The 19,511-nt window shown below is 33.1% G+C and overlaps 1 protein-coding gene across 4 annotated transcripts in view; it reads right to left on the bottom strand.

Annotated features, from left to right (window-relative positions):
• The window catches only part of LOC113516327 (homeobox protein cut), a 215,354-nt gene that overhangs the window by 181,354 nt on the left and 14,489 nt on the right, over positions 1 to 19,511 (bottom strand). For 3 of the 4 annotated variants that reach the window (XM_026900743.3, XM_026900739.3, XM_026900737.3), the window contains exon 2: positions 7,960 to 8,356. In XM_026900743.3, the coding sequence (XP_026756544.2) occupies positions 7,960 to 8,082 (123 nt within the window). In that variant the 5' untranslated portion in view covers positions 8,083 to 8,356. Of the gene's footprint in view, positions 1 to 7,959; positions 8,357 to 19,511 lie in introns of those variants that run through there. The other variant, XM_052896118.1, reaches the window with a different exon arrangement.

Consider the following 19,511-nt stretch of genomic DNA (forward strand, 5'->3'; position numbering starts at 1 on the left):
CTTCAAATTTATTATAAAGAAAAGAGAGAATAATTTTTTTTTTACCACAGAGCTAAATAGATTTAGTTTAACACTGATAATTGTTTCTCGAAGGCTGGCAATTGTAGAGTACAATTTAGGCTCGTCTCCTGTCTTGTACATTCACTGTGTATGAAGGAGGGATTTTACGAAGAATGATTATATTGTGAAAGACTCTAAATTTTGGTCTAAAAATATTTAGGTCATTGTTGAGCCAATAGGACGAGTATGTGTGTGAATACCAACTTACTACATTATTATTTGCAAAAACGAGAAACAGCGTTTTTTTAATAAAAACATTCAGCTAACAATTGGCTGACCGTTTTTGACACGCAATGCTCTGTCTAGATAGCTATGCTCTAAGTTTTTTTTTTTATATATTTTGATGTGTAATGAAATACCAAAATAGTATAGTTCCATTGCTTTTTTGAAACTTTTCAACCCACAAATATTCTGTTCACCTATGATTTCACTTATAATTTCACGAGACACTTTAACAACAAAAACGATTCCCACAAGATCCACTGTGTACAGACTACCTCACGAAAGACATCTACAATTGATAGGTTCAATCCAAAATTATATTTCAATGTATTAAAGTTCAATTTAGCATGTAAATACAAATTACGGACGACTTGAGCTCAAGACCCTACGTGCATGTCTCGAGGCACTCGCCTATACCTAATAACCATCAATGATCGGGCCGATTGTGAAAAATATCATTAAAAAACCATCAGCGCTCTGATGATTTGACTGTTCCACAGATGATTCGTGCGGCCGGCCATCAACCGCAATCGATTCTTTATATTTTTTTTATTAAATTATCGAGATACTACGTCGTGGAGCTCATTCATTTATGCTCGGCGGTTTTCGTCGTTCGTTTTCGCTACTGGCGTTATTTTTTTTTCTTCTAACAAATGATCATGTCAACGGTAAAAGAGAGCACGGTTCAGATTTGTCGATAGCCAGTTACCGATGAAGTGGATTCAACCTTATCCCACATAGATAAAACTTATAATTGCGGGTAATAAACTAAGTAACGCTTGAATGAATTTATCGAGTTCAACATTACCATTTCGATGGAGTCCGGCAATTTGAAGTAATCTATGCTGATAATCGAACTAACGGATCGATAGATCCCGCCCACCGATAGTGCAGGGGGAGGGGCACAAATCGAATTAGCGAGGCCGATGAATCGATTAGCCTCGAACATATCGGCAAAAAACACGATTAGCCCCGAATCATCGACAGTCGAAAAAAGGTAACAACCGACGGTTAATAGTGGTTTTTGTTCAAAATTCAAAGATTTGAATTCGTAATTTCCAACCGCAAGGCGTTCGAATCATTTGTCAGTGACAATTTTTTGGTTGCAATCGATTTTTAAATACAGGTTAAGGTTTTTGTTACGTTGCGCGGTAAATTCCACGTTTTCGGCTAAGCGTTCGATGGTTTTTGCAGGAGTATAAGATAATTACGGTGCGAAATTCTAAAAATAATTGTATTAAGCGTTAGTTAGACCCAAAGAGGGGATTGGATTGTTAATTTCGTGCGTCGTGCACCGCGCGTCCTTGCTGGCGTCACTATTCCCAACCCAGAATTGACACAGGCATGGGAGAGCGTGCGATTTTTTGCTCTAAACGGGACACATTCTTCGGGACATCAAGGCTGTGGGAACCGATTGCATTCCGCCCGGAGCCGTAGGGAAATGCGCTTTTTTACGATTCGAACCGATACGATCGGCCGATGAATTGAGACGATTAATTACCTCCACAAAATCAGAATGTTTGCGGTGACGTCGGCCAGCCCTAATTAACGTAGCTCGTTCGAAATTTCATTGAGAAATTTCAAAGGCTACTAGAACATTTAGAGTCGTTTCATAAAACTTTAAGATTTATTGGGTATTAAGTGAAATATCATTGGAGTGTCTATCCCTTATCGACTACTAACTAACAGATTATATTACTAGTATCTCTAAAGTTTATTTAAACTAGTTTCAGATCGTTAAAGAAACTGAGTTACACGCATACAAATTAGTTGAACTACTAAAATAATGAAAACAGTATGTCGTGTTACTATAATTTGTTTCGAATACTGAATCGATCGAATGTAATGAAAATGTAATCGAATTAAATAATCGATTCGAATATAACAGACAGTCTAGTGATGTCCAATAATAGTACAAATGAAAAACGATTATTTGATTGAATGTTTCGATTTGTTTTTAATTTTTTAGAGTATTTCTATTGAAGTAGATTATAATATTGTGTTGTTATTTTTTTATACAACTTAGAATGGCAAACAAGCTGACGGCCCACCTGATGGAAAGTGGTAACCGTCGTCTATAGACATGCGCAGTACCATGGACGTAACATAGTTTACTGTGTCGCCTATGATACCTCTCATGCATTACTATTCCTGAGGACTAAGGTGTTATGTCTGTGTACCCTGTAATTTAATTGCCATATTTCACCTAGACACATGAATAGCACAGAGTCTCCCTCTGGTATATTGTCTGTTATGTTTTTTTTTTATTGCACGATGTTGAAGTAAGAATTTTTATGGAAATGGTATATAAAAGAATATAGATAAATAAAATGATGATGGTGTATGTACAGTAAAAAATAAAGTCATCATGGAAGGATAGATCTAGGCTTGAGATTATAAACGCATTTTTAACACCATAAAACGTTATGTTTACCAGAAATAAATAATGCAGAATAGAAAGTACAGTCTTCAGCAAACCACAATACAGTGGATGCTCCAAGATCACCAAAGACCAGACAAGTACCGTATTTTATAATTAAAAATAATCAGGTAGTTTTTCTGAATAGGCACCAGGGGAAAATGAATGTGACAATTAGCGAATGAATCTATTCTTCCAACGATAGACACGTTTACGTCACTGCACGCATAAGAAAGAAACTGACGCTGGATGTTGTTGTTTCGGTCTATCTCATGCATCATTATCATTACCTGTCCACTAGTGAATATAGGCTTCCCTCTATTGGGGAGTATTTATCTTGTATATGTGATAGCTAAATCGAAATATGGTAAATTTATTCACTAATGCGTAAACCTATTTCAAGATGGCGAATTGGCAATGAAAAAATTAAGAAAAGAAGTAAAATAAAAAAAAAATATATATACGAATTATGAGATAAAACCAATTTTATTATTTATAATGAACGTGTCATAATCTTTTACGATACGGATGTCATAAAAAGTGTTATAATAAGACATTTAAATGATAATCTAAAGATATTTATTAATAAAAAAACTTTTCAACCTAATTTTATTGATATACTAGCGGCCCGTCCCGGCGTCGCACGGGTGGACATTTTAAATATTTCCCTTCACTGCTCTGCTCCTATTGATCGTAGCGCGATGAAAAGTAAACTATAATCTGCCCAGGAGTATAAAGAATAATTGTACCAAGTTTCGTTAAAATCCGTCGAGTAGTTTTTGTTTCTATAACGAACATACAGACAGACAGACAAAAATTTTACTGATTGCATTTTTAGCACAGTATCGATCACTAATTACCCCCTGATAGTTATTTTGGAAATATATTTCATGTACAGAATGGACCTCTCTACAGATTTATTATAAGTATAGATTATACATTAGACACTATCTATCATCATAATAATCTTTAAGTTTTAATTTTAACAATATATATATATATATATATATATATATATATATATATATATTGTACTAAAAGAACACAATTGATTTAATAAAACTGACCGTCAAAACTTTATGTCAGCTAAAATAAGATTTGCTATAAGTGCACAAATTAAAAAAGATTTCAAGAGAATTCCGAACCGATTCGACAATCAATCGATTGCCGATCTAATCGATTATATCCTGCCCCCGTTCCATTATAGAAACAATAAAGTGGCAAGCGCTGCCTCACAATTTTATAGATGTTAATTGTTAGTTTTATTAAGCGTCTTCTTTGAACCAACCCTTTGCGGTTGTTAAATATAGTTTTAAACGGCATCTTCGTCCGAGATGGGTGGCTAATGGTGGATTTATAACTATCGGTTTTGATGGCAAGCGATTGTATAAGTTTTACTGTCGCGCGAATGACGATTGATTACTCGGTATTGTGTTAAAGTTGATAGAAAATCGTAATTGGAAACCTAATTGACTTGGGCTCAGTTCGTTTTCTTTCAAACATTACTTTTTTTTTTATTTAAAAGGAAGTTCGGAATTTGAAAATTATTAAATTCAAATAAAAATATATTGCTTCGAATTTAATTCTCGTTTTTGAATTTGGAATAGATTTACTTAGTTGCCAGTATGCGAGTGATTTGAATGGTTGTGCAGTGCCTACTATCAGGTTTATAATCCTCGTTGTCAAGTGTTAATATGTAATTTATAAATTATTAATGATTACTTTAATGTCCCATATTCATTTTGTTAAAATTGACACAGGTTCCAACATTTCTGTATACTACTACAATATTTTACCTACTAAAAAATAAAAGTACAACAATGACTTTTGCATCGTTTCTTTAAATTTGGAATTCCTGTAAAAAATGCTCGGACACTCTATCTAAATGCCATTAATCTATGATAGTTCGGTAGAAGTACTTAAGTAAATAACCATACAAATTTGTCTAGAGTCAAAGCTAATTACGTACACATGTTTATTCTTAATTTACATAAAAAAAATTCACCTAAATTGAACGCCAAAACAAATATTTCTCTGTGACTACAGAAACAAGCTTCTGTTCAAATATTAACAAACATAATACATGAACAGAAGCGTTGGAATCGAGCAAGGAATTAAGTTCCTCTAATCGATAACTACATTGCGAGGCACGGCATATGTAAATTTGAATACGCTTTTTAATCAATGTAAAGGATTAGTGGGCACTTGGTTTATAACAAACAATACTATCGGGACACAACATTCAAATGTGGTGTATCGGACGGACACATCGGCGACCCTTCGGTTCCTTGTACTCAAATGAATATTTATTTCGCATAGTTTAATGCCAACATCTATTGTTCATAATTTGTCGTTTACATGCTTTGTATCGTCTGAGTACAGCATGCTAGTATCTACGTCTATTTTCGAATAGACATTTGCACAGAATGCCATCCTTAGTTCCGTTACGAATTTTGAAATGCGAATACGGTATTCTATTTTTTTTTAACTAAATTAGTGATTTGAAATCAGTTGTTACATTCGACGCACGCTTTCTCATAGTACAATCATGAAACATCGATTTGTTTACTAATTAATTAGTAATTTATCTTCAAGTATTTTGGATTGATTTAAATAGATCATTATTGATTAACTATCGAGTTTTAGTGTCTTATTATTATAATAAGACACTAAAACTCGATAATTAAGTTCATTGTTAAGTGCTAATAATAACAATTCGTTATGGAAATAAAAATATAAATTGGTACCGTATATATATTAATTGTACCGATTATTCGATTCGATACAATCGACTCACGTTCTTGAACGTGCTATAATTGACTTATCGCTGACACATGACAGGTGTAGCGAAGTCGAATGTCATAGATCGAATCATTATCTATGGTATTATTTGAACATGTAGGTATTTTATTTGTATGCAAATTGTGTTTCTATCTATTGATAGAATTACGTAAGTACATTCAGCATAGAATATAAATTTATTTTGTATTTTATCATTGAGAAATGAATTCTATTAAATACGTAAGAAGGCTTAGAAATTCTATAAACAGACTCAGTTTGACTACGATTTTTTTGATATTTTTTTACACGATGTTTGTAGTGATTGTAATTCGACTTTAGCTTTTTTAATTGAGAGGATTTTTAAATGATGGTATCATACTAATTTGTTTAATTTCAAATAGATTTTCTTGTTTTTTTTTTTTGTCAAAAAGAATAATAAATATTAGTAACATATTTAAATACAATTCTATTTTTATGTAGTAATATATATATTGTAGTTCACTGTACTCGTACAGTTTAATAGTACAAAAATGTTTCAATAATGGAATCGATAACCGATTAATTACCCACAGGGCCGTAGCTAGACCCAAGTTTAAAGTAGGGCAAAAGAACTTTTTGGTAGGGCAGAAGGCATAATTAAGTGACTTCAAAATAGAGAATCTGTATTGTATTGTAAAATCTTTATTGCACATAAATCATACGGAATACATCAAAAGATTTAATATACAGTGGCGGCCTTATCCCATAAAGGGATCTCTTACAGTTAACCTTTGAGAAGCTGAAAGAAATCTGTCTTATTTTCTTGGGGCTTTTCATTTTAAGGTAGGCCATTGGGCCTATTAAAGTAGGGCATTGCCCATCAATGCCCCCCCCCTAGTTACGGCCATGATTACCCACACTTCAAACTAATTTATAATGTACATACCTATAATACATAATAGAAAAAATAAACTAATCTATTCCAATTTTAACCGAGTAGATATTTTTTACTAAATATCAACTCGCAACTTGTCATTTTAAATTACTCTATTTCCGAATTAGGCTTATCTGATTGGTACGCAATATGTACATCACAACTATTTATGACACAGTAATAAATATGAAATATCGCCATGTCGGTCCCGGCATAGAATGGACCATCTCTTACTTTCCCGTGGGTGTCGTAAGGGAGCTTATGATGGAGGAATGGGCAGCGGCGTCCCTCTTAAAACATCTGTAAAAGCCTAACTGCGGTTGCCAACCCGCCTGCCAAGCGTGGCAACTACTGGCAAAACTCCTCTTATGGAAAAGGCTTATGTTCAGCAGTGTACAGTTAACGACTGAAATTATAATAAAAAAAATATGAGCATAAAAAAAAAAGAAAAAAAAATTATGCTTACAATTCTGCATGTGCAATTTATAGCGAATAGATACAAATCGATGTCGTAATGTAATACAATACGATTGCTCGATTACGACGAACGCTGATCAGATATTAACATATAGAACAATGGTAATGATTGTTCATGATCTAATCCATAGAGTAGGCGGTGCACACAGAAGCGGCACGCGATGTAAACTCAACTAGTTGTCGGAAAGTAAAACACAATCTGTACTTATTTATTTACTTAGCAAAAAATACGACACTACCAAATCTGTTTAATTTTTGTTCAATTAGTCTCTTTAATTCGACACAAATTGTAATCAAGTGACGTTATTATTGTATACAATAATTCTAATTTCAAAATTATAAAATAGAAACGGAATTCGTCGATATCGATTAATTGAGTCGATTTATTCAACACTAGAATCCGATTGTTATCAAAATTTGAAATTCGAATAATCAAAATCACAGCTCCAATCGATTTCTCATCACATTGTACATACGAATCAGATATTACCATACGAAACAATAGTTAGTTTAAACAATATAATTGTTGTGTGCCGATTGTGCGATGGAAATCGGTTCGACTAATTTGTGCCCCGGTCGAGACCTGTAGGTTAGGTGCGGTTAATTGCACATATAATGCGTAACTATTAATTGATTTTGTCCCTCCATTGTATAGGTTTATCTTTATTATTGTTTCCATTGAATTTGTAATATCTAAATGACGGTGGATACTTTAGAATAAAGATGGGGTAAAGCCGACCTATCGCCGTAATTATTCTATTCATAGATATAGCTTTGTTTTTAGGGTTGTGTATTGTACAAAGAAAAATATAAAAAAATATATATATATTTGATGCTAGACAATTGATCTCTTAACATCCTTATCTTCAGAATAGCTATCAAACTGAATAATTTCACCTTAGTTAAGCACGTGACTTTTTCTGTGTGGCCAGGATAAAAAATAGTGATGTTAATTATAATTATCCTGTGTATACCAAATTTTATGACCATTGATTGAATTGTTAAGGCGCCAGAAGGTACTACGTAATATACAAAGTAACAGAAAAAAATTGTTTGCAGGTTAGGCGCATCGTAACAAGTAACTCACCTGTTGCCAGAACTGTGCGAGTAGATATATCCTCTCTTTCTTGAAGAGCCAGTCCATCGAGTGCATAGCTTGCACCTCCGCCTCAGGTGCGGCGGGCAGACTAGCCGCGCCCGTCGGGTGCATCCGGACGCGCGCGCTCACGCACCTACACCCGCCTCATGACACGACCATCCGCGCACCACGCATCTCACTTTCGAATCCACCGCCCAACATTCTACTATTCGAAATTCAAAATTTGCCTCTTCCTTAATTGCCGGTGCGCTCGAACCGATTGTTACTAGCCAGTGTCGTAATCGATTGTTCTTTTCTATTCGGTAATCGCGTGTCGTGAATTATTTTTTTTCTTATTCTTTGTTCAGTTTTTGATGTTTCTTATTGTGTTGCGCCCCTGTTCGACCTGAAACAGAAAAAGGTAGTATTGAAAGGGGAAGTTTGCCATCGATTCTATTGTCGGCAGACAATCGGCCACTTGGCATTTTCGTGTCGAAACTAATTTGGTTATGCCAGGTTTGATGTTCAGAGCGATAGTGGCGGCAAAAGAAAATTGACAGGTTCGTGAAAAAATGCTTACTCGAAGCGAACATTGCACATTAGGGTTTGACTCAGCGTAATACGAATAGAAAATTCGGAACGTAGATTATCTGTAGTGTCATTATCGATTATTATTTGGTATTCGTTATGATCGGATACACTATTATTTCTTATAAATACACAATTGTAAAGAATACAGTCATACATAGTAAAATTGAAATCATTAGCAGGTTTTATAAAGTCAGTGGACTTGATTTCTTTTTAAAGATGGGTCGAAAAGTGACAAAAAAATTTGGGGTTCCTCCATACAACATAATACCTCCATTTGTCAAATTAGAAGGCTTTAAAATTTTTATTAGCCATTCCTTTAAGAATCGTGTTATCGGTATTTTTAAGTTAGGTCTAATATGGGATGGGAAAAGAGAATCGACTACTAATCGAAAACCTCTACATTTACATACATATTTTGCTTCATCCACTTTACAAATTCATCTCATCCATACACGCCGGTGATGGTATCAATATGTAAACAAATTAATAATAGATATCAGACAGTATTCTAGTGTCTGGGGGAAAGAGATTTTTTGTAATGGGATCAAACAGCCCCATTTCTAGCAACATACCCTAATAGATTGATCTCCATGGGCTTCTCCTTGGCAACCATCATGGTCAATTCTTGATGAATTAGTCACGATAGGCCAATTAATCTGCCTTCATCCTCACCTATCATCTCTTAATGGTGCCCCGCCAGCGTATACTGATAGCGCAGGCGAGGTTACCATTTCATCTTCACTCGTTAAATAAAGTCTGCTGGTATTAAATAGTAGTAACAAATCGATTAATAAATAAAAAATCGATTAATCGATTGAATGTTACGATTTGTTACTGATTTTATTTAATTAGTATTCCTGTGATAATTTCAACAAAGCTTGGCTACCTTCTCATTGAGGTCTATTGACCGCTGAACAGCTGTGTAACGCTAAGTTTTTCCTTATCGACCCTGATAATTTTAGTAATAAATAATGAAAATGTAATTCGAAATATTTTATGCATAGTGGGCGGTGATAACTAATTTACAATAAAATGGATTTATAGTAGTTCAGATTGCAATTTGACAACACGTAATTATGATTTTAACGATTAAGTTGAATTAATGTTAATAAGGCCGACAATTTAGTGATAAAGTATTATAAATCTTACAATTGTTTTAATATGAAAATAGGTATTTATGTTGTATTAAAATAATATATTTTTTTTAATTGTAATTATTTAATATATATATACAAAAATGGCGACTTTCATCATGGAAAAATTAGTATGCGTCTAACCCATCCTAACCCATCCTTTTCGATTGCAAATAAAATCGTTAAAGTCAATAGGGATGTAATAGTGTAATTAATACACATAAAATGCTGTTGGATTAAGAAACTCGTCTTCTTGAAGTTGCTTAAAAATATATTAACTCTAGTTTTTACCTGTGACTTTGTTCACAGTAGTTATGTTTTGTTTTCATCTTAATTATCAAATGTAATTATAATTGATGTGTGATGTGTGTGTGTGTGTGTGTGTGTGTGTGTGTGTGTGTGTGTGTGTGTGAGTGGTTAAAGAGCTAAGAGGAAATAAACAAACAATGTCAGTTTTACATTATAATATTAGTCACAATTTAACGTATTTAGTTATTAATTTACCGTTATAAAATATGCTAATGTAATAGTTAAAATGTAATAGTTAAATTTCCCAAAGGAACCCCCATCAGTTTATAATTACAATAAACTTTCATAATATCGATATAAATAATTGCATCTCTTTCGGTAGTTAAACAAATAGTGATAAAGAAGGAAAGAATGCGTCGGTACAAGCCGAAACAGCTAAAAACTAAGTTATCGCCACCTTAAAACAAAGAGCTGTAAACCGCGACTTGTAAATTTTAGTCGAGACTGCAAGTTATAAACAAACAGCGGATTAGAGTTCTTATAATATATAAATACATAATGAAAAAGATTGACTTGAAAAATAATTTAATAGATGATATTTGAAAGTGAATAAATTCAAATTCAACTTTTAAATCGTTATTTTTTTATAAACTAATATGATTATGATAAATTGTGTAATAAAATTGTTAATAATTATATGAGTTCTAATGCAAAAAAGAGAAATAGCAATATTTGAAGCAATTATTTTACGATTACCTTGATTCATCTAAGTCGCTTATTAATAAATAAAACATTTACATATTATTTTAATATAACAATTTATTTTAACGTTTTGGTTCACAAAAAAAAAAATAATGCAATGACTAACAAAAATATACTTATAAGTAAAAGATTCTCATTTTTGAAGTTAGTTAAAATATAAAATAAAAACAAGGATATTTTTTTGTTTTTAATTTTTAAAGTGAGCGAAGTGTCTTCAATTTTTTTATTAGCATTGCTTGATTAATATTAGAAATCGCTGTCTCCCATCGCTAGGACGGTGTACATTAAGGTGGCGGCCGGTGGGGTTGAAACTGTGAATTACTGGCGTGTCAATCAATAAACATGATAAGTGCGGGTGTTTCGTGCGCCGATATGCAAACAGGATTACACGGCCGCACGGAACGCCTTGGATCGATTCGTTTGTACTCGATGCCTGATATCGATATATAGCCAGTGGTCACTTCACTAGCCACTCGAATTACGATGACCTCATTTTTTAACCTCATTTTTAATTTTAAATAAAATTTAAATTTTATTCATAATTAGAATTTCCTTTTGTGTTAACGGCCAGTATTGTTTTATTTTTCTTTTGCTTTCGATTCGACACTATTGTAATTAACTTCGAATATACTTAGTGATGGATTTTGTAATTATTTAGGTCATGGTTTATATTACCATACTCTTTTTTTTTACAGTGAATGAGTCATTCCGCAAAATGAAAATACGGACGTATACAAATTATTCCCACTTCATACAGCTTTAGTATTAGTTAATATTCATTAGCAGGGGGTGGCCAGATGCGATAGATAAGACTCGACCACACGAGCCTATTAACGCATTGATATTGCCGACCGAATATATTAACTGTCTAACGTTGGTTAAACAAATCTACGGAATGTTTGAAATGTAGATTGAGTCTTCATGAACGTTCGGTTTTCTTTGCCTCGTATCTTATAATTTTTCTCAGTGGTATTCCTTTTTAAAAATATATTTCAATTGTTAAAAAAGAGGGCAATTCAAAAATCGAACGTCTTGGATTACTTATACTTTGTGTTACATGTAGTAGTGTTAGGACGGTTCACATATGAATTTCGACCCAATCGCTATCGGAATACGGATGATTGTGTTTGTACACTCGGTTTGTCAATCGGCAGCCATAAGTTTGTTATCGATAGTGATCTTGCGGAAGCGGTCGCGTGCGCGTCGCCACTACGCTCGGTTCTCCCGCTCTATTAACGGTTTTAACAACTTTATTTTTCGGCAATACGAATATGTCTTACAATATAAAATATAAATCGTTTGAAATTACCTGAGAATTAGAATTGTAAATTTGTCGTGTCGTTAAGTGGTTTGTGTTCCGTGCACCCTGTCTATCGACTTGAAAGCGGTTGTAATTGAAATTATTCCTAAGGACAGCGGTGAAATTATGCAGTTGTTGTGTGACAATGTATTGTGAAAGTATAACTGGAGTGAAGCCAAGAAATACATGTCAGAGCATGTTGATTTGGTTTTATTGAATTTTTTTTTTTTATAATGTAACCTATTTTTAATATTTTACGATTAGTCAGATAATCGTTGATTTATTTACTTATCAAGCGACATCGATAAACATTAAAGTCATAAAATTAAAGTAAAAGACTGACAGGTGCTCGACAATAACAGAACCGACACGGCCGCAAACAGTTTTATCACGGCCATAAATATAACAAAACTGTAAGATTGCCCTCACAAGCGTAAAACTTTATAAACACACCGATGGAAATAATCCTGTACAAATATACTGTTACATTTGTAAGTACACATGTAATTCCTAACACAAGTGGGCAAAGCTTATTTTGGTTATCATTTCGATTATCGAACATGCAACCGGCGGATTGTCGCGAAACAAAGCCGGTGGCGAACAGTAGTAAAAATCTATCGTGCATCGAAAAAGAGGTTCGTGACAGAAAAGTTTGGTGGTTCCCTTTCAATCGATGCCATTTAGTTCGGCATACCATTTTACTGCTTACACTCTAACCTAATTATTTATATCCATGCAATTCTGTAGATAGCATAACTTCGAAATCGAATGATATTATAATTCATTACCTATTGTAAATTACAAAAAAACATTCGAATGTCGACTTGCTGCCATTGACCTTTGACAACTTGATTGGAAGATAGATAAACGAAACGCTAACAAAGAACTCAATGTTGTATAAAGAAAGAGATTCGGAATTCAAAAATTGGAATCCGCAACGCGAGCATTCGAACATCGTTGAAACGTTCCATTTTTAAATTTCTTCCCCCGTGTATTTCTTCCTCCTTTTGTAGCCATAGACTCGTTATCGACACGGAACTTTATGCCAGATATTAGTCATATTCGATTGTCTTTTTCGATTTTCAGAAATCTGTTGCGGTTCCTCGTTTGTGCTCTTTGAACTGCACTCGACATTCGGCAATTCGATTATTTCATTGCTGTTCTTTGATTGATGGATTTACGTTGGTTTATCCCGTTCTTTGTTATTGGATGCGAGTGGTTTTCGAGCGTGTGTTAAGTGACTTTATCGTTAAATATAATCGAGTTGTAGGTGAATTTATTTCGTCAATTCTAATTCGATTGATAACATCGTGTAGGCTTTTATATTTAATGGTTCTCCGAATGCAATAACAGGATAAGTAAATTGTCAAATTCAATTTAGTGTCGTGATCGGGACACGTTTCACCGTGCACCTATCACGATAATAGTCTAGATTATCGATACAATTGATTAGGGACGCTCGCGTGTCCGTCGCCATGTTTTATTTATCGGGCAGCAGGTGCGTAACTCACATTTTAACGTTTCTTAGTGTTGTACGATTTTGTACATGTACAATCAATTATAATTTCTAATCGAAGTGTGTAATTGGATTCGTAAAGAAATAAATGTGATTATTATTATAGTGTTCGTCCGTTGAATGATGAATGATTCTATTGTCTATGCTGAAGAATTCTGTTAAAGTGATGATATAGCATTGTTTGTTAACAATAGTATCATTAATTAATTAGTACTAGTAAACAGTTTATTTAATAAGTACAAGGAATTACAGGATGACAGTGGGCCTGGAGTATTATGGAATGCAATAAAGATATTGAAATGCATTGATCGTTCCTTGTGGCAGTCTATGGGATGGTCTATGTTCAGCGGTGGGCAATTAAGAGCCGAAATGATGCTTCGTTTTTATAATAAATGCAGTTTTGCTAAAGTTATTGATACATTGTATCCGGGTTATCTACGAAGCAGTATGAGCATTTTTAATGACCTCCAACAGACTTTATGATTGGAGTCGATCTAAATTATTTATATAAAACTAGTAGAACTAAGAAAAAAGTTAACGGTTCATATATGGAGATTAAATTCCATATTTTTTTTTATACCACTGAGGTGGCAAACAAGCATACGGCCCACCTGATGGTAAGTGGTTACCATAGCCTATGAACACCTGCAATACCAGAGGTATTACGCGCGCGTTGCCGACCCTGAAGAAACCTCTTTACCCCCCTTCTGAAGAACCCCATGCTGTAGTCTCTTGGAAGAGGTAATATTAAGGACATTGGATAACGTGTGTATGTTGTCCACAGTACTCATATCACCTACTACTGGGACAATCTGTTATTATTATTTATTTATTTAGGTTCACTAACAATTGTTTCCACAAAATAATGTAAATATACATATATACAATTACGGAGCTTATAACTATGTGTAACAATGTTTTATAGGCAAACACAGCATATATTGATACATGTATAACAATAAGTACGGAGAAATATATATATATATATATATATATATATATATATATATATATATATATATATATATATATATATATATAGCTTACAACTATTATTAAATGCTTAACAACTAACAACTAAAGCCACCATATCCACAAGCAGATCCAGCAGCGCGACTCATTTTATATATATTTATAGATATTTCGTACAAAAGCAATTGGAGTATCAAAATTAATATCGACCTGGTCACTGCAGGTATTTATAGTTTTACAAAACCTTACTATTGGAGAAAAGTTATGTCTAAGTTTCCACCGCTTTATCCTACTCATCAGACCAAAATACAACAAAATACCTTGTTGGTATACGGTTGAAAAAGTTAAAACGATGGTACACTATGTACATGAGCTCCATTTGTATTTGATAAAATCCAGAAATAAGCTCTATCGATTAACATGAATCACTCAGTGCTCCCGTTATTCCCTCTCGTAAGTTTTTTGTGCGTTCATTAATTACTTAATTATGTCAACTCACACTGTTTTAAACGTGAAATGTATTATAAATTACCATTATAGCACCATAGGGTGCGCCGTGACCATTTTTTTGTGGGGCGTTCAATGAGTTTTTGTTTAGTTTTATTAGTATAACGACGAGCCCATATTTAGATTCAATTGTCAACAATATGAATTTATGCAGCAGGAGGCACAGAGGAATTTCTTACTTACTTACGTTCATATAAAATATTTATTTATTACAAATAATAATTATTGTATTGATGGTTACCAATACATACATAATTTAATTCGACAGAATAGCATTTTTTTATACAACTTAGAATGGAAAACAAGCTGACGGCCCACCTGATGGAAAGTGGTAACCGTCGCCTATAGACATGAGCAGTACCATGGACATAACAGAGTATACTGTTTCGCCCATGATACCCCCCATGAGTTGCCATTCCTGAGGACTCAGGTGTTATTCCTCTATACCCAGTAAATTTACGCCATATCCCATCCTTCAAACCGAAACACAGCCATGCAAATACAACTGCTTCACGGTTGAAACACGAATGGAATAGAGGTAGCCAAGCAATCAACTTTTGTACAAAGTCTCCCTCTGGTAAAAATTTAGCATTTTAGCATTTTACAATTAGTATATTTACTTTAATTTTTAATAAGGTTTATATATATATATATTGTATTAAAAAAGGGTCATTACGCACTAAAGGATTATTTACAACAAAATATACTTGATTCTTAAAGGTCATAGTCATGGGTTCTTAAAAAAAGGGATAAATGTTTATTCAGGGTCGGCAACGTGCGCCTAATGTCCCTGGCATTGTAGGCGTCCATAAGCTACAGTGACCGTTTAGCATCAGATAGCCCGTATGCTGGTCTGCCATCTTTGTGGTATAAAAAATAAATAATTAAATAAATAAAATACGTGGGATATTTCAGTTATTTTCTATATTATAAATTTAATTTGATATTTATCTAAATATATTTTATTTGGCAAATAATTCAATATAATACCTATTTAAGTTTTCAATAATGATAATTTGATGTTATCATATACTTAATTTGACTAATAAATTAAATAAATCTTTTGCTGTTTTTTAGTCTGTATTAATATAAATTTATAATTTTAAAATCAACTTTTATTTAAAAAAAATTAACAGTTGAATTTCTTGTTCGTTCTTCTCAACTGAAATTGCATTCTGAATCGATGGTAGAATTATAAAAAAAAAATACTATACAAAAATGACTATAATTAAGTTTACTTGAATAAACAATATTTTTATTATTCATAAAGTATATATAAACACCAAATCATTAGTGTGAACAAAGCTATATTAGAGGACTTCTTAAAATTTCCTACAAAGTTCTCTGATATGGCTTCCTTCTTGTTACAAACAAGCATTATAAAGAAGATCTGGATATTCTTCAAACCAGAGGACAATATTACGACATTCTCGCACGTGTAGCAGTCATTTTAATATCTACATATAAAATATAAATTATGGCCAATGAAGCAAAAAAGATATGTGAAGCATTAGAAAAAACGAGACTGGAAGTTAAGCTGAATGGATCCAGTAACGAAGACAAAAGAAATTAAGCATATGAGAGATCTTCCGTGAAAATAATTTGTAGTATATTTAGTAATTTTATTATTATTAAGACATGGGCTTTTTCAGGTAAAAAAATCTGTGACACTGTGACCTTTCTATGATCTTTTGTGCTCGCCCTTTTTGTAAAGTCCGCTGCTAATGCCTATCAGTGATAGGAATTTTAAGTAAGAGATATATATATTTAGTAAAAGTGACAGGACATTGTTGGCGGACATGTCTATTTAATATGGAATATCTAAGAAAAAAGAAGGAAAAGAAAGAAGTAAAGAAGTTAATAATTTATAAAACAAATGAAAAGCTAGTTACTATATTGAATAAGGTGGTATGGGGTAAAATCAGTCATAAAAAAATTATTAGACATCATTTTTATAATTATTGTATAATTAAATCTGGCAACATCGAAGTTTTATTTCAACTTTACACTCTCACTCTTGGTTATACAAACATAAAATACGTCAAATCCATTCGCCACTAATTAAATTATGAATAAGAGGAACATCTAAAAATATTGGGAGCACATGACATAGAACATCGGTATTTCCTTTGCATCGAAAAAAAAACAAAAGTGACATTTCAAATGATTCGGTTCCCCCATAGTGTAGGGTGACCAAATAATCTATGGCATGGGAGTACTTCCCGCCTCTATTCATGAATTTGAAATTGCATAGAAAGTGCGTTGTAAACTGACTCGTTTACGACTTGTAAATACAATATTAAGTTGGAAATTTGAAGTAGTGTACAGTTTTGGGTGCCTTATTGGTTCAAGTTGTCTTTGGTGAAACTACTATGTTTAATATTTATTAATCGTGTACATTATTTTTGCATTGGGCTACATTTTTTTTTTTAATATAAATACTCAGTATGATTATTTTAGTAGAAGTGTAAGTCCTGTGTAAGTCCCGACAAAGAATTTTAACATTTTTTAATATTTCAATTTATGATATTTTATTATTATATAAATCCGTAATGTTTTAATGCTACAAAAAAATTTAAAACTGAATTATTGTACTTTTTGTTATTAATATTTACACGTTTGACCTAAATAGATTTAGAAAGTACTTTTTAATTTATAAGATCAAATGTTTTATACCCAAAATCCATAGCAAATAAAATTATTAATATTAGAATAGGCCACCTATTCCTTTCCCGTATCGAAAGAAGTGACTAAAGGAGTTCATGGTGGAGGAACGGGCAGCAACGTTCCTCTTAATACATTACCAAAAACCAAACTGCGGCTGCCAACTCGCCTGCCAAGCGTGGCAACTACTGGCAAATCCCCCCTTATGGGGGAGACTATGTTCAGCAGTGGAAAGCTAACGGTTAATATAACAACAACATAGATGTACATATCATTGGCTATAATACCTTGTATTGTTACGAAAAAGAAAAATGGAAATAACACTATATCATTTGGAATCTAAACCTTCTGCATAATAATTATATTGCCCATTATTCATCGCAGGGAGACTTTGTGCATAATCTTCTCCTACCTCTGTTTCTAGTTTAGAAGAGACGAGAATTGACACGATCATTTAGGTAAACCGTGGTAATTTACCTAAGTTATCTTGACGTTTCAAACAAGTAATGCCGGCAGTGGCCTCATATAAACCATGCAACGCGAATGTCTAAATGTTAATACTTCTATTATTGCCACCAAGAAGTTTTGCTGGTTGCTTTGCTGTTCTTCTTTAAAGAAGAAGAATATATGGCGTTAAAATTATGAAATAATCTGTCTCGTGATCTTCATGACATAAAAGTCGGTAGTCCGCGAGTGATGTCTGTGGTGTTGCCAGCGTGTATAGTTTTTTTACTTATATTTTACTAAAAAATTGAACTAAAATAGTATCTTTACTAATATTATTGTTTGCGTCTATAACTGAAAAGACGGCAAAGGAAAACAAAGCGACGTGTTCAACTATCGTACGAAGATAAATATACCTGTTACATTGTACAGAATTATCTGCAATATCTACGTTTTCAACATTTTACGACTTCTGAATAAAAAGAAATGATATTTTTTCGCCCTATAACTTACATGTCGGCATCATTCAACTGCTCATAAGTAGTTTTAATTCCCAATCAATTATTACAATTATCACACGTACAAGACGGCAACACTTTTGCACCTGTCCCCATAAAGTGTCGCATTACAAAGCGAAATGGACTTTTAGTGTTGCATATAAGTTGCAGTTGTGTCAAACTGGCATTATAAATAAGACTTAGAAATCGTCCGTGTAGAACAGCATTATAAATGATGGCAACAAATTGCTGAATAAGCGACGTGAATTGATATATAATTTTTTTGTTGCCATATGCTATGGATAAACTAATTGCTAATGTACTGTGATTAAAAATATTTATATTTTTTTAATGGGTAACAATAATAAATTTATATAAAATTCCTATAAATAAAATAAAAAAAAAAAACATATGCATAATTTTTGGCACAGTTAATGAATCAGTTTTGTAAAATACAATGTATTAAAGAAGATAAATAATTTGTTCTACATCATCATCGTCATTTTAGCTATTATTCGTCCACTGCTGGACATAGGCCTGTCCTATAGATTCCATTGGGTGTTTTGCCAGTAGTTGCCACGCTTGACAGGCGGATTGGCAACGGTTGTTCTAAATAAAAAAGTAATTTATTCATGACAAAGTAACTTTATAACTAAAAAAAGAATTTTACTTAATTATTATTTTTTTAGATCAAGGAAGCAGTTGGTGTCGTGTCGTATCAAGAGGTGAAGAGACTCGCTGAAAATCTTAGTGAGTGGCAAGAGCTCCACCGACAAGAGCGCAGCTCTTAAATAGGATAGATAGATAGATTATTTTTTTGTTTAAAATTCGTACCGGCGACTTCTCAAGCATGTGTAATGTTTTTTTTTTTTGTGTGAAAATGGTATGGTAACCCCGCCTGCGCTAACGGGATACGCTGGCGGAGC

This window comes from Galleria mellonella, unplaced genomic scaffold, assembly GCF_026898425.1.
Source record: "Galleria mellonella isolate WM207_F2 unplaced genomic scaffold, CSIRO_AGI_GalMel_v1 utg312, whole genome shotgun sequence".
NCBI classification, from domain to species: domain Eukaryota; kingdom Metazoa; phylum Arthropoda; class Insecta; order Lepidoptera; family Pyralidae; genus Galleria; species Galleria mellonella.